This window comes from Euprymna scolopes, chromosome 28 (assembly GCF_053919585.1).
Source record: "Euprymna scolopes isolate OS-2025 chromosome 28, ASM5391958v1, whole genome shotgun sequence".
Lineage (NCBI taxonomy): Eukaryota > Metazoa > Mollusca > Cephalopoda > Sepiida > Sepiolidae > Euprymna > Euprymna scolopes.
In genome coordinates this window covers 71538112-71560311 of record NC_136509.1, presented here as the reverse complement: position 1 = coordinate 71560311, position 22200 = coordinate 71538112, and the positions used below count along the sequence as shown (strand labels likewise).

General features: G+C 32.8%; 1 protein-coding gene across 2 annotated transcripts in view; it reads right to left on the bottom strand.

Moving 5' to 3' along the window:
• LOC145249691 (centlein-like) overlaps positions 1 to 19018 on the bottom strand; it is a 1118615-nt gene extending 1099597 nt beyond the window's left edge. For both annotated transcript variants that reach the window (XM_080111490.1, XM_080111491.1), the window contains exon 1: positions 18849 to 19018. In XM_080111490.1, the coding sequence (XP_079967616.1) occupies positions 18849 to 18869 (21 nt within the window). In that variant the 5' untranslated portion in view covers positions 18870 to 19018. The remainder of the gene's footprint in view (positions 1 to 18848) is intronic.
• Positions 19019 to 22200: the final 3182 nt, after the last annotated feature.

The window sequence follows — 22200 nt, the reverse complement described above, 5'->3', positions numbered from 1 at the left end:
TCAACTAGAAGAGATTTTTGAATATCTTGATAGATAGACTGAGAGATAGTTTGACATTTACGTTTGACAGTTGTACATTTTTATAAACAGAAAGTTTATATTAATACAATTTCACTTTATCTTTGTTTTGGTGATGATGATTTTCACAAAGTTCTTATAACATAAATGGACAATAACTTTTCTGTTAAATAACCACACGAAGACGCAGATACAAAACCACATGATGATACGTTTATTTCTTCTTCGACCGGTCGGACATGATTTTGTATTTCAGGGATTCAAAGTTGTTACATGGTTATCTCTAAAACCTCTCGCTCCCAGAGGGAGCCTTGACTCTAACGGAGAATCGGTCTGATCTCCTCTGCTTCTCTGATCTGATTCCTTTCTCTGGCTGCTCCTAACTGACTGATCTGATTCTGACTAAATTCATAACTCATGACGTCATTGCATGCCCAAGCACGTGCATATGAAAACACATGGCACGACATGCTTCCGTGTTTAAGCATGCATTGTTATTCACATGTTTCTTACAAAGAACCTAATCTTCGTAACCCACTTTACAAATAACATTTTCCATTGTCCGTTTATAAATTCCTTATTTTAATTTTCATTTTTATAACAGAAACAAAATTCATCATTACATTCCTTTTCCAATAAACAGATATCTAACTATTTTGTGTGAACTAAACAATGGCAATTCCACATTCCTTATTTTCAATAACATTCTGTATTTATTTTAACTTATGATTGGAATTCTCAATTCCAAGTCTACCTTCGAAAGTCTGAATCCTTGTTTTAGCTGATATCATTTTCATTTAACTAATTTTATTTTATTTTTAACTTACATGAAAAGGGGACAGCCCTTTTCATGTAATATTATTATTATTATTATTATTATTATTATTATTATTATAGTATTTTTTCATTATTATTATATTATTTTTATTATAGTATTTTTTCATTATTATTATATTATTTTTATTATAGTATTTTTTCATTATTATTATATTATTTTGTCATTATTATTATTATTAAAACAGAAGAGAGGGAAAAGGTGAAAAGGAAAGAGAGGGTTGACGAGAGAGGGAGAGAGAGAGAGGGAGATAGAGACAGTGAAAGAGAGAGAAGTGTTAAAATAAAGATGTTATACTTTTTAACCTCATCTTTGTTTTTTATGGTCCGGTTAACACCTGATAGCTCTGCTAGTATACTCTATTTACTGTCAATCTTTCCTGTTGAACTCGTATAATTAATTTTATTCTCTGATAATAAAGAAGCAGTTTATATACTCATAACACTTCCTCCTGTGCAAATTGACTGTCAGACCATCTAACTTTAGAAACTTCAAACAACCAATTTGCAAAAGGGAGATAATTCAGTTAACATTTGTAATATTACATGCGTAAAACAGTAGTAGTAATGTATAGATAGATAGATGCTGTCAAGATGACGATATCAATAGTATTAGCTTGGTCAAAGATAGAAGAGTATGTGTTTATTCTAACAGTGTTAAACAATAACTAGGAGTCTGAGGGAGGAGACAAAAACATTAGGAAAGGAAAAAAAAGTATCCGGAAAAACAATCACTTTAATTATAACAAAGGACAGGGGGGGGGGACATGGAGAATAAGTGGCCAAGTGCTGTTGTCAATCTAGAAGAATGGTTTCCTGGAGGACAATTCCATCTACGGTTGTTAATGCTAAGAGCTTCTGGGACAGATTTTGATAACGTTGGTGGTGTTGGGGGATAGTGAGAGATAGCATGAATATGAAAAAATAAAAATAAAAACCCTGGACTGTCACACTGAATAACAATCATTATTGGACAAGTGGCCGAACCAAAAAGCACAAATATTGTAAACAGTTGAGCTGTACACGTTTGGTCCGATTGTTAAAGGCAAGGGCTTCAAAGTTTAGAGTCCAACAAATATTTCTATTGAAATTAATAGTGCGCTTGTTGTCACACTAGAACAAAATAAACAAATATGACCCATTGGGACACCCATTGAACTTGGGTTAGATTGCTTGAAGCAGGAAAATGAGCTTGTTATGCTAGGTAAATAGAAAAAAACAAAAATTATTCTCTCTCTGTTTCTACTGTATATAATTATATCATTATATATCTATTAGTGATAGAACAATGCCAATATTTTTCCAGATTCCAATACAATTACCGATTTCAATGCAGATTCTTTATGAAGTTGTTTTTTTCCCTGATTACCATAAAAACATGTTAAATGTTCATATATTTTCTCCAAAATAAAAACACACTTGTGTGTGTGTGTGTGTGTGTGTGTGTGTGTTTGTGTGGTTGGGGCGATCTATAGAGTTTAGTTTTACTGGCAGTTTAAAATCAATATTTATTATTTTATTATTGCTGCTAGCAGTTGAAGATTTTGTTTGAAACAAAATCAAATAAAAATAGTTAATTAAAGGAATCGTTTTTGGCATCAGAAAATAGACACACATTTTTCTCATTCCCTAAAAAGTTATTATGTTTTGGATTCCCGATTCCAATTAATCGTCCCAACAATTATATATTAGTGGTGGGACGATTAATCAGAATCAGAATCTGGAATCAGAAAAATCGGAACTTTTTGGAGTATCGGAATCGGGAAAATTTGTGCCCATTTTCCAATGCCTAAAAACAATTCCTTTGATTATTGCTTTTAATTGATTTTGTTAAAAAGAAAAAAAAAGCTTCTGTTGCTCGTAGTAATGATCAAAAAAATAAATATTTATTACTTTTGAACTACCAGTAAAACTAAAATCTTTAGATCTTCCTCCACAAGTTTTTTTTTTATCATTTAGAAAATATATGTACATTTAACGTGTGTTTTTTACGGTAATCAGGAAAAATAACAACTTTATAGTTAAATATTTAGAAATTTATAAAGAATCAGAATCGGTAATTGTATCGGAATCTGGAAAAATATTGGAATCATCCCATCACTAATATATATGCTAGAAAAAATGTGACCCCTTGGGCTACCTATAGATAATAATAATAATAAAAAAATCTAAAGTTAGTTTTTCTGTGCCCGCTACATCTTCTATTTTTTTCTCAATTGCAGATTAAATAGTATTACTACTTGTGGTGATATACCCTTTTGTTTATAATGGACTATTCCGTATACTTTTTTTTTTTTTTTACATAAGTATATTGAAAATTTCCAAACTCTGTAACAATTTTCGTATAGTTTTCTTACTTTCTTCATGTGCAAAAATGCAAACAGAAGACGATTGTTATTCCAGCAGAATCAATAACCTCTAATTATTGATAATCAGTGTAATGTTCATGTTTTTATTTGCTAATGCATCAAGTGAAGATTTTGAGTTTGTTTATGACGTGAAATTGCTTGGTCTTCTGGTTGTGATCATGACTTGATAATTTAAATTCTCTCTTAACAACGAATACATCTAATTGGCTTCCATTTATGAAAATTTCAGTGATTTTTTTTAGTAAATTTATACTTAATTACCACTTTAACAATCACCTTAAAAATGACGACTTTTATAGGTCCTCGCATATGCTGAAAACGAATATCACATTTAAATTTATCGCAAACAAGTAGTTTTCCAGATATTAAGCAATGTAATTCTTTATGTTATCACAGGTGGCCATTTTCATATGTACAAGCACGCGCATATTTTTTACATGCGTGCGCCACAGAAATGCCTGCCAGTTATAACATAAAGAGTTACATTGCTAATATCTAGAAAACTACTTGTTTGCGGCAAAATTTAAATGCAATATTTATTTGCAGCATACTCAAAAACCTTTTCTTTTATGGATATCTTTTCCATTTGCCGAGAGGTCATTTTTATATCAGCTGGCATATTGTATAAAATGGCGCCCAAAAATTGTTGTTCAGCCATGTTGTTCTCAAGCGCTTTCTATCGGTGCATCCGATTATCGCCAGGAGCGATTAACTAACAAGGAACTAAGAAGAAACTAAATTTTTTTTTTTTTTTTTTTTTTTTTTTACACAGTGATCACCACTTATCAAGGCCCGGAAGCCACTCAGGGATAAGGGTTATTGCAAGTACATTACGTTAGTGTGGAGATTTGATGAAGTGTTTACTTAAGGGGGCGGTTCATTAGGAATTTGTTAACATTGGACTTGAAGACATCCAAGTTGTAGTCCGGTGGGAAGCAGGCAGATGGAACAGAGTTCCACAGGCATGCAGTTCTAAGAAAGTTCATGGAATCCGCATTTTGATTTAGGCACAGATATAGAGTGGGGGAAATTTTTCACAGTGGATTCAGCTAGACGGGTGTTTTTCGTGAAAGATTGGCGAGGGGGGATCAGAGATTGGAGTTCAGACGAGCTCCTGCCATGAAAATAACGATAAAACAAGGATAGGCTCGCAACGTCTCTTCTGTGGGAGAGAGGTTGCAGGGTAGAGAAAAGGGCATCTCCCACTAAGCCACGAAGTCTATTTTGTACTCTGTCAAGGCAGGATAGGCTGTTTTTAGCAGCTCCTTCCCAGATATGGCAACAGTATTCCATCCTTGGACGTACTTGGCTTTTATATAGATAGAGAATTGAATCAGTAGTGAGATATCTTCTGGAGCGGTAGAAGGATCCCACCATCTTTCCAGCGACCTTGGCAACAGACTTGATGTACGTGTTTCTAAATAAATAAATAAATTATAAAATAAGAAAATCGAAATTAAAAATAAAAATAATTCGCCCTTAAACATCCTGCACCCATCTTTATAACCAATAAAAAAAAAACTTTGAAAAAAAACATAAATACACCAAGCTTTAAAGAAAAAGAATGTGACAACAACAATCGCCCCTGATGATAATCGGATGCACCGATAGAAAGCGCTTGAGAACAACATGGCTGAACAACAACATTTGAACGCCATTTTATACAACGTGCCAGCTGATAGAAAAAAGGACGCTCAGCGAATGAAAAAGATATCCAGAAAAATCGGAAAAAAGAATATATATGTGTGTGTGTGTGTGTGTGTGTGTGTGTGTGTGTGTGTGTGTGTGTGTGTGTGTGTGTGTGTGTATAGCTTTGCAGAAACAAACGTTGATTAATTCGGCTTCAGTTTAATAATAGATATCATTAGAACCTGACACCTTTGCAATATTTATTTTAAATGTCGGTGCCTTGTTTTGGTTTCTATTTATGTGCTAAAAAACCCATCAAGCTTGAATCTCTTGGGAGGAAGAGAACAAACCGGATGTTGATCATTTATTTATTTACTTTCTGCTTTTCAGTCGGTGACGTGGGTTGTTAAAAAGAAAACAAGAAAACAAGAGATATAATAAATCTCGCTATTAATGGCGTAATGGAGATATATATATATATATATAAAGTTCTTTCATGCAGAGGTATCTCTTCACCGTTTGATGCTGTGTTTTTAATAAACAAAAACTCCACTGACCGCATGCTTTTTAGAAGTCATAAACGTATGTTTTTTGTGTGTAAAACAAAGTCAAACATTTTTACATGTGTTCAAATGATTAAGTAATGGTTTATATGGCACATCTAAATAAAAACACACTTTCTTGAGTTGAACTCATTTAAGGATATTTACTAGCCCCCACCCCCACCCCACCCTCACTCATCCCCATGACGGAAAGTATGCCTGATTTGATGTCGGGTCTTCCCCACTGTGCTATTGCATGATATGGGTTGAGACAAAACAACAAACCCTACAAAGAATGCTAACAAAATCAGATCTTTCTACTAGTGATGGGACGATTATAAAATGTTTCCCGATTCTGATACAATTATCTATCCTTTTCTAAATTCCTTTCAATACAATTACCAATTTTCTTCTAAATTCCTAATTCCCATACAATTACTGATTCTATTTTAAATTCCTGATCCTGATTCGTGTCTTTAAATCTCTGTTGTCCACTCATCGATAGATAGATAGATAGATAGATAGATAGATAGATAATTTACTGCTTCTGCCCGGCTATTCTCTAACACTTGCTGATTTTTTTCTTTCTACCTCTATTTTCATCGTTAAAAGTAGGTATTTTTTTAATCTATTCTATAATCTTCTGTTATTCTTGTTAGCTCCTTACATCAGGTGGCTTTATGCCTTGTCTGGAGCATTTTCCATCAAAAACAAAATCAGTAAAATTTATTTACTTTTCACCTTAACAGCCCCTTTAAAATGACTACTTGTATTAGGTTTCTGCTATATTATTTAGTTTCCAACAGTTTTCTTGTTCCCCTGAGGCATTCCTTTGCAATTCTCTTACATTTCTGTTGCTTTTATGGTGTCTGCTTCCAGAACTCCCAAGTATTTATAGGCATCTTGTTCTCATCTCTGTTTGGTAGGGTAGTTCCATGCCTTCTGTTGTCTCCAGTTTTCCTTTTCTTTTAACAAGTAGGGCACACTTTTCCATACCAAATCCCATTTGGATTTCTTAGCTGAAGATCCTGGTCATGTTTATTAGTGTCTCTACTTCCTTTTCGGTCGTTGCAAAAAGTTTCGGGTCGTTCATGTACATCAGGTGGTTCATTTTTTCCTTTATATTAGAGAACTTGTATCCAGCTCGCCATTTTCTCAGTATATTGTTCAGGGGCATCATGGCTATGATGAATAGTAATGGTGATAGTGAATTTCCTTGCAAGATGCTTCTTTGTATGTTAATTTCTGTTATGTGTTGTCCATCAGCTGTAAGTTTCAGTCTCCATGTTCTCATTGCATTTTCAATCACATTGATAATCCTGCTTAGTATTTTATACATTTTTAAGTATTTTATTATCCATGCTTGGGGGATCCTGTTGTACGCTTTTTTTTAGTTAGTCGATCAATGTCATGGCTAGATTTTCTCCTTCTTTTTACCTTCTTCAGGATCTTTTGATCTATATATAGGAGATCACGTGTTCCTCTTTTTCCTTTCTGTTCCTCGGGAAGAAGTTCACAAATGTTCACTGACATGGCATTCGTAAGTACTTGATTTCCTTCCATTTATGTGTTAGTTGCCAGTGGTCTGAAGGAAAGACGCTAGTCTGCAGAAGTCAAGGGTGGTTTTGTTTACTGGGTTGGAATATCCCAACTAACAATAATTATCACTTCCTACATTGATGATTGCATAAGTATGAAACACTAGTGTTCATAGATAAAAAAAAAATTCTTAATACTTTTTTAAAACATTATATATCACAGACCACCTATACCCACTATATGATATCAACAATTTTCTTCCTCTATCACATTGATTACTGTAGTTCTCCTATCTCCCTCCCTCCACATTTTTAATGTATTATCCTTTTTCTCTCAGGCCTATTATTTTGCTCCTAATGTAGATATCGCTAGACGTCTCTTCTCTAATATGTTACCTAGCACCTTCTCTCCTCTTCTGATGAGAACCATTAGGCTTCGAAATACCTAGGTATAAAGAATCTATATATTAATACGATAGCGTGTGTGTTCTTTTGTGTGTCACGCTTTCCGGCAAATTTCATAGGTTGAGATTTAAGAACTCACACGCTATCGGATTAATATATGGATTATACTAAATGTGAGTTTATGAATTTGGTGAGTATTTAATGAAATCCTAGGTATAATTTACTCCTCCTTTTCGAGAAGGGGGAGGGGATGATAGACAAATGTATTCACTTCCGGTGATTATCTTCTGTTAAAAAAGATTCATTTAATATATTTATGATGTACTACATTGGCATAAGATGTCATATTCCAAAAATCACATGGATGTACTGCTGATTTCCAAAATCAGTTAAATGGATCAGTGCGCGCTAGAGGCTTATTTTAACATTCCAAAAATCTCGTAAATATATCAAGTAATCCTGATTTCAGATTTTTGTCCTTAATGTCCTCATGGCAGTAATTGCAAAAACTTTTCTTAAGGGGATGGGGGGGGGGTTAAGTCACTGGAATGATGAGATTGATACTACACTCAGAAATTCATGTTGAAGTAATAGTTGCCTAATCCCTAACTGTGTTAATGTTTTTATGTATTAATTTGGAAAAGCTGCTGAAACAGTTTATGATTTAAACATTACTTTATTTCAAATATACTTTTAACAGTGGGGTGGAGGATATGAAGTCAGTCCCGGAAATGGCTGAAACCATTTACTGATTAAGCATTACTTTATTTCAATATATTTTTAACATGGGGTGGGGGATATAAAGTCACTCCCGGAAATGGTTGCAACCATTTACATTTTAGACATTATTTTATTTTATGTATATTTTTAACAGTGTAATGGAGGATAACAAGTCAGTCCCGGAAATAGCTGAAACATTTTACGATTTAAACATTACTTTATTTCATGTATATTTTTAACAGTGGGGTGGTTGACATGAAGTCAGTCCCGGGATTGAGATAAGTACAAATATATACCAGCAGAATAGCCAGCGTTGCTCAGGATTGAATGCGATAGGTGGAAAACATATAGTGGCAAAATAGCCAGCATCGCCCAGGATTGAATGAGATAGGTGGAAGATATATACCATCAGAATATGCGGTGCCACCCACGATTGGATAAGATAGGTGGAACATATATACTATGAGAATATCCGGAATTGATTGATGTGTTTGTAATGAAATAATTAGCCCAGGCAATATATCAAAGTTATTATTTTAGTGAGGGAGGGGGGGGGGCGATAATGTGTTAAAATTATGAAAAATGTCGAAATTGGTAACATATCCAAGAATTATGAAAAATGTTGAAATGCAAGTTAATTGATTGGTGTGTTTGTAATGAAATAATCAGCCTAGACAATATATCAAAGTTATTATTTTAGAAAGGGGCGGTATAATATAGGTTAAAATTATTAAAAATGATTGTCGAAATTAGTACCATATCCAAGAATTATGAAAAATAATGAAATATGAGTTAAAGGATTAATGTGTTTGCAATGAAATAATCAGCTCAGACAATATAATGAAGTTATCATTTTAGTAAGGAGAGAGCAATAATGTTGGTTTAAATTATGAAAAATTTCGAAATTAGTAACATATACAAGAATTATGAAAAATGGTGAAATATGAGTTATTTGATTGGTGTGTTTGTAATGAAATAATCAGGCCAGGCAATATTTCAAAGTTATTATTTTGGTAAGGGGAGGTACAGTTTTAGCAAACGGCCTAGAATAATATGGTGTCTTCATTCATACTGAACCCCCACAGAATGTCCAGAAGCAATATATTACATATGAAAGATGTGAAACTGTGGAATTTCCATGGGTCCCTCTAGTTTATGATTAAATTTATATGCATTAACATATATTTTTACATTGGGGTTCTTTTAATTTTTATTGTCGATATAAGCTCAACCTCAATTTGTTGAGCTTTGCATATTCCCGATAAGTCTCATCTTAAAGAATTTCTCTAATTCTTTCTGGCTCTACTCATATATATATATATATATATATATATATATATATATATATATATATATATATGTAATCACTTTTTTCACCATATTCTCTCTGCTTCACTTTTTTTGTTTTCAAGTAAGAGCTTTGACTTACTTGCAGTTCATCAAATACTTCTGCATGCAAAATCCGATCCCGCATTTTGCCAATTCCTACCCTCTGATGAGAAGGAAAGTATTTCTTCGAAACTCCGCAGATTAAGGACTATCCATTTATCTAGTGTTTCCTTTTCAGATTAAATATGTTTTTAACTCATTTTAAAGTGTTTTTTTAACATATTTTATTAACTGTTTGCTCATATATATATATATATATAGTGCCTGTTCTCTTGGTTTTGAGCTTCTTTATTTCAGATCCTCTGTCTCCACTACCCCCTCAGGTAACTCTTCAGGCCAGCCAAACTGTGACAGATTTTACTAAACAACTGGCCCACTCAATCCGCTTTGCTTGCAGTGTCATTATTGGGATACAAGGCAGGTTTTGCACATTTGCACAAATGGCTTTTGATGTCAGCAAAAGATTAGTATAATTTTCCACATATGTCAGAGTTAGTGTTGTGATTTTGTAGACCCGATGCTTTACAAATCAATTTTTTGTAAGTGCTGTACTGTATGCAACTATTCACAAAGAATTCTATGCCTTTGAGAATCAGTTTCTGCCGCTTATTTCTATCTAAAGCCATTTTCTCCTGTTGGTCCACAGATGGTCCTGATTGGTTCAGATAAGATTTTATTTTGTTCTTAAATCTTTCTTAAATTTTTTGATGCACTTCTTTTTCCTTATCACATTTCACCACAGAATACATTGCCTTGGCAAACGACCATCATTCATATGCACAATGTGACAAGCTCGTCGGAGACAACTTACCAACAGCTGAATGCTTGGTAGGCTGGCTTTCCCTAATACTTCTGTATTTGGGATATAGGACGAGACACTTGATGGAAGCCATAAAGAAGTTTTAGTTGGTGTTTATAGAGTGTCCAGGTTTCGCTTGCATAGAGGAGGGCCATCGAAACACATACTTTATAGACAACAATTTTTGATACCTATCAACAATGGAGTCAAACAGGGTGACATTTCTGCATCCACGTTATTCAATATTTACTTTGTTATAGTCTTTCTTATGGCCTTCTATAGAAACTCAGATGGTATCTACATCAGATATTGGACATCTGGCAGTGTATATAATGTGCGTAGACTACTTTTCCAAACAAAAGTCTCTTTTTCATTGGTAGGGAAGCTGCCCGATGCAGATGACTGTGATATCATTGCACGATCAAAAAATGAGTTGCAATGCTTTATGAACCATTTTGTATCTGCATGGAATTCGTTCAGTTTAAAGATCAACCTAAAAAACATAATCGTCATGTATGACCGAGCACTCAGATCGCCTTATGTGGAACCAACTATCTTCGTTGAAGGTAATAAATTAGATGTAGTGCATTCTTTTGTATACCTAGGCAGTACCCTCTCTGAAGGACGCAGCCTTAACAGAGAAAAGGCTTCTTAGTCTTTTCAGCACCTTAAAAACGTGTGTGGCCCCAGCATGGTATCAAGTTGTATACAGAACTCACACACACATTATATATATATATATATATATATATATATATATATATATATATACACACACACACACATATATACATAAATATGTACACATATACATATATACACACACACACATATATATAAATATGTACACATATACATATACATACATATATACACACACACACACACATATATATATATGTACACATATACATACATATATACACACACACACACACACACATATATATATACACACACACATATATATATATATATATATATATATAAAAATAAAAAAAGGCTTCCTTCAGTCTTGACAGACTATGGATACCCACTGTAAGGGTGCCTGCATGTGAAATTTTTGTGGCAAGAGTTGCACAATCTCCAACCACACCTCTCCTGAGTTGACATTGTTGAATACCAGTGGCAAGTGGAGGTTCAGGATTCAGGACGACTGAAAACAATGCCAAGATATGAGGAAAGCGCATACAGCGCCTAGAATTCCCAAATGGTCACCCGTCCGGTGCTAGCCAGACTCAATGTTGCTTAACTTTGGTGATCTGACGAGAAGCAATGACACACATATATATATACATATACACACGCACATATAAATGCATACATACACTCATACACACACATATATATATATATATATATATATATACATAAATTTATACAGATATATATATATATTTAAATGTAATTAAAAAAACAAAAGACAAACATTGGAATAGTTTTAGTTTTTTTATAAACGATAAAAAATAACCTATATGACAAACAGCAAGAGCAGTCAGTCATACGTTGATGAGGCATAATTTTGGTCATACATTTTTAGTAAAACCCCTAATTTTGTGCAGTTCTAGGAGGTTCACCCTCACAGGCTTTTCCTTCTGTCTTTGAGAAGGCGTTTATTGATAATCACCTGCGGTGCCTGTACTAGAGAATGCTTGACTTTTCAATCCCACATTCTGACTCTTGTGTCACATTTCTTACTGTGGGATAGAAATAAATACCTTCAACGCAAAAGAAGAGTAGAAAGTGGACCTCATAACTCTCATTATTTTGTTTTCTAATCCTTACATTCTATGAGAAAGAATTGCTGTTTTCTAGATTAGAATCTATCAACACTTATCATTGGCATATTTTGATCTTGAAGTAACATTTTTTTGGTCCCCTGACAAAAGGAGGTTGAACCTGGAAATTCACCCTTGTCTGTTCGCACTTTTCTCAGTACCTACGCCTTGGAATTTTTTGAAATTTTGCACAAACATTAAACATGATATGAGTAAAAAAGTAACAGAATGGATTTTCCAGGAAAACTCTGGTTGCTCTACTCCCTAAAGGGTGCATTTCGGGTTAAAATGGCTAAAATTGACACTTATTAACTCATTAACATGAACTCATTAAAAAAAAATTGATAACTTGAATTTTATAAAACTTTCTGAAAAGTTGTAACTAACTAATTTCTATATAATTTTGTTTGTCTATACTTTGCAACAACTCTTGAGGGGCTCTTTAAGGGATAATAAAAACATTTCATTTTTGGGACTATTTTACCATATTTGTCCAAAATTTTCTGTGTATGTCTATTCATTGGCAGTTTTGCATGATGCTGAACTCGAATTTAAATATATTAACGCCTTGAGGATTTGGGGGGGGGGCTAAATGGTGGTGGTGGTGGTGGTGGTGGTGAGGGGCAAATGATGGACTTAGTCATTTCTTTTTTTGCATGGTGCAGAACTCAAATTTACCACCGTTTATTCATTTTCACCAGGATTTGATGTCCCCTGGGGACTTTTGGAGCTAAATGGGTGGGGTGGGGAGCAAATGTTGAACTTAGTCATGTTTTTAATGCCTCGTTTACTGTGCACTCAGGGGGGACCATGTATGCTTTACTTGTTTTTTTTTAGCTACTTACATCAAGTGGCTTCATGCCTTGTCTGGAGCGATTTCCATAAAACGTCTGAAACAGGTAAATCTCTGCATGCGTTTGGCAGGATACCTGTGTTGTTATCCATCATAATTCTTTAGGCCGCAAGCAAGCGCGAAATGCAAATGAAAGCCTTTAAAAAATGTCTGGCGCTTGTCAATAGGAACAAAGTTGTCATCCCTGACAATGCAAGGCCACATTCTGCAAAATTAATTTTTAAAAATGTTGGCAACTTCGCTAGTCAGTTCTACCCCATCCACCATATTCCCCTAACCACACCAAATTAATTTTCACCTCTTTAAGCTGTAGCAGTTGTATGATGGACCTATTTTGTTTATATGTTTATGCAGTATCTTGTTTTAGATGGAGTTTGGACACAACTGTGTAGAATCAAAATCAATACAGCCTAATAAAACTTGATGCCAAAGATAGGATTCAAACAAGTTGTAGAGCTGATTGCCTCATGATAGGATGTGTTATCTCATTTTGTCCTCTCGTTGCAAGCGACCTGCTAGAATGGAACTCCAGGATACAGCATTCATTTATCGACAAAACCCAGCGTACCAAAAAATTCTCGTTATATTCCAGTGTTCCCTTAACTAAAAGTTGCTGCATATTTAGTAGTGAAAATATTCGTGTTTTTTATGGAAGATTGCGACATTTTTCTTGTTCAATATCTCAATTTCAGCTCGATTGTAAAATATGTTTAAATGTGAGATTTTAATTTGTCTAGATTTCGTATATATTATTATGAAGTCGTGATTTCAAAAGTAAAAAAAAAAAATATTTGGGTGCCATCAGCTAGAATCAAAACTGCAGCATTCAAAACCCAGAAGAAGCATCTTGTATCCGGGTTTGGTATATTTTGTTTAGGTAAGTATAGGAAGACTTCATATAACATTTTTTATGTGCTGGATACGAGTTTATTTAACAGTTAGAGACAAAAATACATTTTCAATCAGTTTCCACAAAAAATCCAGTCAAAAATTACTTTTTCTTAAAAAAGTCAGTCATTTTATGATTGTACAGAAATCTCTTTGTTAACATCATGAACACTTTCATACAATCTGTAAATCATTTTCAATGCGCTATCAGGATTACTGCTTTTTGCTTCTCAGTAGGATGTCAGAGTTTCAAGCGTATTCAATGCAACCAGAAAATTTGACACTGGTTTGTCGCTTTAAGAAACTTTGGAACTTATGCCTTTATGCCTTTAACATCATCATCTTCGTCTAAACCTTGATAATCCGATTTTATACCACATGTGATGTCCGTGTCAGTCAGTGGTCCATAACATTGTCTACTGTTGTCGAAGCTGATAAAGTCTTTGGGAACTTTTGTACCATTTGACTATTCGTCGCTGGCAAATCACAAAGATCCAAACAGCATGGTTTTGTAGAAAAGTCTTGTTTCATCACAGTTCCAAACATCTTTTGGATCATATACACAAAAAAGTTGTGGCAAGACGTTTTCACCCATTTGTTGGCAGAACCATGATCTCTTGACATTGATTCGCCATGAAATTTTTTGAACAAAATGTTATTGGCCTGCTTCCAGCGCATAATTGCTTGGTTCAAAATCAACTTGAAGATTTACAGCCAGTTGTGATGCTTTCTGCCTAATGACGTGATCGGAGACGGTAGCTCCATAAGCATATGCTTGCATAAACCATTGTGTAAGCGCTTCATTAACATCCTTAATGTTTGCGTTCATTTGCATGCAAGATCTGTGATCGTTTTCTTTTTTGAGCATTTTTGCTGCTGCTGAATAACCGATCCCGTACTTTTTGGCCGCAGCGGCCAGTTTGAGTTTCTACACTTTGACTCCAACTGTTCAGAAATGCTCAGAGTTTTTCGTCGAGATGCCGACGCCAACATCACTTATCGCAATGTTCACAAGCAAACAGTTTTCAGTGGCAAAATTAACGAACTTCTGACTTAACAAAACAGTGAGTAAAGTGAAAGTGCTTTCCAGATAAATGCAACGACAAAGTCGGCAAAAAGTGTGCAGCGCTACCCTTAGACACACAAAGCAAAATCATAAGGTAGAGAGAGTGTCTCCTACAGACACAGACTGGGCACACCATGTCTTTAGACTGGTCAAGATTAAGTCATTAAACTTCATTCTTTCCCTTACTCACCTCTGTTTGACTGATTTACAATATCATACTGCCACTCAAACCTAACTCTCTTATATTGGGGAGGACGGGACCAGAGAAAATCTATCTTATATCCGGGTTACACATACATGAAAAAAATTGAATTTTGCAAATTACAATTTACAAGATTTATTTTTTGAACAAGGGATACAAAATAAAGATAATTTTTATTCCATGAAGTTTCAAAGAATGGCTCTTATCCACAGAGAAAAAAAAACAGTTAGCAAAATAACTTTTATATAGACTTGCTATAATTTTTCTATGAAGATAAGAGCAATCCTTTGAAACTGCATGGAATAACAAAACAATCATTTTTATTTTGTATTCCTTGTTCAAAAAGTAAATGTTGTAAATTGTAATTTGCAAAATTTTAATTTCTTTTCATATACCTATGCTTCATCTCTAGTATCAAGCTTTCTCCTCTGCATAGGATTTTCCTGTCAATATTTATATATCAAATTTTTAGTTTGAAAATTTTTGAAATTCTAACCTACATATATGTATATAATTTTGCAGATATTTTTTATGCGGTTTACGTGTAATCACCTTAAATAAAATAAAATAAAAACGATTTATAATAGATTTTACTTAAGAGAAAGGCACTACAGCTAACTTTCCGATTAATTCTTAATTTTAGTCTCGTAATTCGTAATGACTTCGAGGATTTTGTTTTTTGAGTGTTACTTGCAAACAGCATTTTTTTTTTTTTTTTACTAAAACTTTAGTAAAATAAATAAATAAATAAATAAATAAGAACAACATTAAAAATACTAAGTTATATTGAATTTTATCATAATACATATGAAAGCCGAAATGAAAACTAGCCCGGAAAATATATCGCCCCCATTTTTATAATCAAGTCGAAAAAGAAGCTAGCTAAGAAAGAACGATAACTCAAATTTGTAACTTCTCTAATTAGAAAATTATAAACTTGACTTATCTCTCTTTGGCCACTGGACTGAAAATTAATTAAAAATCATAAAGATAGTGATTACATTAAAAAAATTTTTTTTTTTTTTAGACATGTTTCGCTTGTAGGACGCAACTCTCTATAACTTGATGCTTTAATTTATTTATTTATTTATTTTTTTTTTTGTTGATTCATTTATTAACCCCCTCCTCTTTTGGGAAATATGGTTTAAGAAAAAAATATAATTTGGGAGTAATACCGAAACTAATTTCGTTCTAAATAATTTACATGACTGAAATAGGACAAAAAAAAAAAAATTAACACTCTGAATTCTTTTTTTTTTTTAGATGGTGGAGAGGTGTTGCCACCCGGACTGAGGGCTTGTGGTAAAGTTAACGGGTAACATCCATTGAGAGCGTATGGTGGTTATATGAGAAAATAAAGCTGTGTACACATTATAAATGTTTCTTTTCTGTGCCTTATGTTATACATTAATACATTACGGGTCATTTCGAGTTAGAAGCTTATTTACTGCACCCATCTGAACTAGAAAAAAATCATGATTTAAATGTGTATGTCTCGTGTAAATAACGAACGATGAATATCTAATATAGCCGACCAGACAGGTGATCAAAAAGTCAGATCGAGCGTACCGGAAACCGAAATGAGACCAAATTGACAACTAACTGGCCTGTTTTTGTTTGTTTTTTTTTTTTTGCTTGAACTTTGCGCTTTTCAGATTATTTTTTTTTCTGAGGGTGGGGGGTTGCCAGAGATTATAGTTATAGGTAATTATTAACAACAAAATTGGCGCAAATCCAGATTCGTAGCACTTGTAAAAAAAAAAAAAATGAGTACCTTTTATTTTTTTTAATAATAATAAAAAAACTTTCTTGACGAGAACACGACTGTTTTTGCTTTAATAATTATTTTTTATTCAAACGTAACAAATAAAAATTTCAATTTTTGAACTTTGTCGGTTTTCGGATTATTTTTTATTATTGTTTTTTTTTTTAGCAGCATTTAACTAACAAACAAAACAAAAACAATTTTGGTGCTTATGCACTTATGTTACCGTTATTTTTTATGGTTTAAGTGCTTCTGTAACTATAATCTCTGGCACCCCCCCCCAAAAAAAAAAACGTCCCAAAAAAAAAAAAAAGAAAAAAAAATCCACCAAGAATATAAAACATAACAAAATAATGGATATTACCCGTTCGTTAACGGATGGTATGTTTTATTTTGTATGAAAAAATAAATAAATAAAAATAAAACTGTTTTTGAAGGATATCACAGATTAAGCTTAATAGTGGCGTATCTAATACAGAATATTGCAGATGAAATTGTTGAATAATTTTCACATTGGACTATTCGTAAAAAAAAAATCAGAAAATAAATTAATAGGGTGGGTTAATTTGCCCTGTCACCGGTTACAAAGAAAAAAAAAACTTATCGATAAAATTTGGCACCATTTTTGAACAACATTAAAAATACTAAGTTATATTGAATTTTATCATAATACGAAAGCCGAAATGAAAACTAGCCCGGAAAATATATCGCCGTAAATTGTGATTTTGTTTTTACTGTGATTCTTTTAAAATCTTTAAACAAAAATATTTAAATTAATGGTGCTTATGCAAAGTTTACGAAAAATTCTGTGAATATACACGATTAAATGACTACTTGTTGATTTATTTTCTTTCTTCCAAGAAATATTGCTTATTTTTGTTTTGGAGGTTCATAATATGCGATTTACGCCTTTAAACTTTAATTCTTGGCAGAAATTACCATTTATCCAGAAATTTAAAGACTTCTAAGTCATTTTTGAGTGAACAATGTTTACTAAACAATGCTTAGTAAACATTATCGTTATTATAGTTTAAATGGCGGGATCACGGAAAATTTCAAAGTGATTTTGAATCAGAAGTTTCCAGAATTATTTTGCTTGTGGGCCAGTGGGTCACCCTGGTAACTATTTTGGCATATTAAGCAACTGTTTGCTTTTAAGTTGGTAAAATTTGCTTTTTAATTACGAAAAATAAAATAAAATGGTGCTATCCGCGCTATTTTTTTAATCGTATTTCCAAGTTTAATTAAAGTTTTATGATATGTTTTTTTTACTATTATTATTCAATTGTAAGGTTAAAGTATAGAATAGTTAGAAAACACCCTCCCCTCCCCATTATAAGAATGGCTTTTTAAAATAATAACATTATTTCAGCATGGTGAATCATTGCATTAGTACCAATAAAATAATAAAAATAAAATAATAATAATCTCGTAACACAAAATGCAGATACAAATCCTAAAAAAAAAAAAAAAAAAGTCAACATTCCCTAATAAACAAAAAATGGAAAGTAGTTAAAAAAAAAATTGTGTCCCTTAACTTTTCTGTGGACCCCGGTTGAAGAACCTCAACTTTGAATTGTAACTTTAAAAGCTATTTTAGGCTAGAATTCAATTTTATGGCCTAAAGTCTAGTATTTTGGTTCACGTGAATCATTGAATCAAATATGAACACTACCTTTTCAGCAGAGCCACTACTCTAGGAAAGAACGCTTTTTTTGTTTGTTCAATAAAAATTGAAATGTCGGATAGGAAAGACCAGAAATTGATTTATTGGCAGAAAATTTTGCAGATAGCTATAGTTACGGGAATGCAACCGGTGTCACATGTAACTTGTAAGTTAGGTAAATAATCGGCTTGAAAGAGCGGGGGGGGGGGAGGCTTCAAAACAAAAAGATTTTATTTATTTATGTATGGGTTGGTAAATGCAGAAGTACCCAAATAAAACTTGTATTTAAATCCCATAATTTCTCTTTATCCATTTTACACGTGTCTACACAAATACGAAAAGAGAACACACCTTAGGGCGGAAATGAACAACAACAAAAATACACACCTGATAATCTGTTGGATTCATACAAAACTTATACACACTGTTAATCAAATGTAATAAAACCTGATAAGAAAGTGGAATCGTTTCACATATGAAGGCCGCGAGGTTGTTCCAAATTGTTTAGTTTTTAATTACTTTCTTTTGTTTCCCGACAACGGACATTTGTTGTTGTTTTTTTTTTTTTTTAACTATAAAATGACTAACATCACGTCACCAAGGTTACAGGGATGTTTTTTTTTTTTTTTTTTTTTTTTTTTTAGGAAGTAGGAGAGAAATGTGAGTTTGATCATCGCGGCAGGTATTTGCACGCACGCTTTTAGACAAGAACAAAATAAACCGCGAAAAATAAAATGGGGCGCTTCTACACTATTAGGACGAAATTTTGTAGTCGATAAATGAAGTTTTCAGATTTCATATATATATATAACAGACGATGGCTTCTACTGATTTTTTTGGTCAATGCTTTATAATGGTAGCTTCCAAATTATGCAGTCGAAATTATCTGAATATTATTCAATTATTAAAAGAACAACTTTAATCGTGTTAGATGAATAATTGCGGCCATGTCGTTTAAATCAAAAAGGAAAACTACCCCTCCCCCTTTTTTCAACTCTCCTGTGTATTACGATCGTTTTAATCAAATTCTATTTTTTATTTTCTTTAATAAATTATTTTCTACCTTATCGATTTTCGTAATTTTTGGATATAATCATCTTAAAAATACGAGAAATACATACATGTCATTGTTTACACGCGAAATTCAGTTTTGCGATTTCCGAAATTTCGTAGAAGCGGCCAAAATTGGTTTGATCATGACATTTTTCTTTTTAGTTGAGTTTTAGTTATTTTTTATATATATATATTTATTTATTTACTCAACAACAACAAAAAAAAACGAAAAATAAAAATGCGTTTGTAAATCGCTCGTAATAATTTTTTAGATCAATTAAAAAAGCATTAAAAAAAACTACGCAACAGAAAAATGAACGAAACACATTTTCTTGTTTCTGAAATGTCTGCTAGAAAATTCTTCCGCGATGTGACAAGTCACCTGACTACGCGCGATCATGTAAGAATAGTATGGCGGTGCGGTGAGTTGGCACAAAATAGTGCGAGGGCTCAGGGGCTAATACCATGCAAACGGTAAATTTGCGACGGGTTTCAATATCAGATTCGTTGTCAGCGACCCCGAAAACCTTATAGAAAACAAATTTTATTGGTCTGTGTTCTGTTGTAGTTAAAGTAAACATTTACCCGCTTTCGTTGGAAAGATGCTAAGAGACGAAATGAAGAAAAGAAAGATGGATTTTTTTTTAATACCTGAAATTCTCTATCGAACCCGTCTAGTTTTAAAGCGTGGAAACGATTTAAATTATCTTTACGATTACCAGTTTCTCCTTCCTTTTTAATTAAGTTTTTTACAATATATTTTCTTGGTACTAGTGCAATATGCACTTATCGATCCGTGCTTAAATAATAACGTTATTATTTAAAAAGCCATTCTTAACATGGGGAGGGGAGGGTGTTTTGTTCGAAAACGCGAATGGGAAATGACAAATGAAACGAAATAAAATAGTAAATAAAAGAAGTTCAATTATTCTCAATTCTGAATACAAATATTTCTAATAAATTTTTCAGTTTTTAATAAATTCACAATGATTTTAATTGAAACGTCGTATGTATTTAAAAGAAATCGTTTTATTTTGAATAATTTAACGCGTAATTATTACAAAGCAAAAACAAGCGAATCTTGCATGATCCCCCGTGAGTGCACAAGAAACGATAGGTGTATCAAAATTTTGAAGGAATATTTGACACCCCTCACACAAAACTGCGAATAAAATATATTAAAAAAAAAAAAAACTCGTAATTTCTCTTTTTAAAGTGGGTTGTTTATTTTTTTTATGGAATATACTTCCTTCTTCCAAAATAAACTATTAAAGTTGTTTAAAAAAATAATAGAAATATTATTTTTTATTTAAAAAAACAAACAAAAAAACAGTGTTTACAAAGTGCCGGCGCGTTTTCATGCAGCCATTTTTTTTATGTAATGACGAAATCAATTGAATTTTACGAGTTAAATATTTTTCAATTTTTAAACTTTAAAAATCTATAAAAAAAATTTCCGGTGATACTTTTCTGGGACGCAGGGACGCCAGCTCGCCAAAAAGTACGCCACGAGCCAAATTTCATTCCGTCATGAAAACAAATTTCTACAGAAAAAAAAAAAAAAACCCTTATTTTTATACTTTTATCTCGCGAATAAACATGAAAAAAATAAATAAATAAATAAATAAAAAAAAATAAAAATAAAAATAATAATAGTAGTAGTAGTAGTAGTAGTAGTTGTTGTTGTTGTTGTTGTTGTTGTTGTTGTTGTTGTTGTTGTTGTTGTTGTTGTTGTTGTTGTTGTTGTTGTTGTTGTTGTTGTTGTTGAAGAAGAAGAAGAAGAAGAAGAAGAAGAAGAAGAAGAAGAAGAAGAAGAAGAAGAAGAAGAAGAAGAAGAAGAAAACCGCGTTTATTATTTTTAATATCCAACAACGGAGTTGAAGTCAATAAATCCGATTTTAAAACAAAACTAATTTTTTGGATAAATCTCTGTTTGGCGTACTCATGAATTATCTTTTTTAAAGAATAAAATTGAATAAAGTTTATTTGGATCAAGTAAAGAATAGATACCCTGTAGCAGACGACGACGCCTGGCGGTGACAAGCGCAAAATTCAACTAACACCGGTGATTCGACCTTGACATTGGCACAAGCACATGGCGTCGGGTGTTTGTAAACACGTCAAATAGCAAACATGCTCGAATATTCGTCAACAAATTTTTTTTTTTAATATATTTACAAAACTGGTTATCCTTTACGGAGATGGTCCTGACGTCCGCCTCGTTCTGAGTTCGGGGAGAGGCCGTCTGATGTAGGCGGTGTCGAGGCAGAAAATTACCCTAACCCTAAAATTTGCGATATGTCACAGCCAGATGCTTTTTTACAAATATTGTGAAACAAATCACAGAATTTTACAGGGTTAACTAACTACGTGGAACTATTCTAATCATGTGGACTGTTTTTTTGCTTTTAAATTCTAATTATTTGAACTGTTGAATTATCAAAAATTTGAACTGTTTATTTTGTAAAATTCCAATTATTTGAACTGTTGAATTATCAAAAATTTGAAGCGTTTATTTTGTAAAATTCTAATTATTTGAACTGTTTATTTTTTAAAATTCTAATTATTTGAACTGTTTAAAAAAAAAAAATAAAAATAAATTCTAATTATTGGAACGGGTTTTTTTTCTCCTTAAGTTAACAACTGGGCACTTTATTGAAGGGGTAATTTTCTGCCTCGACATCGC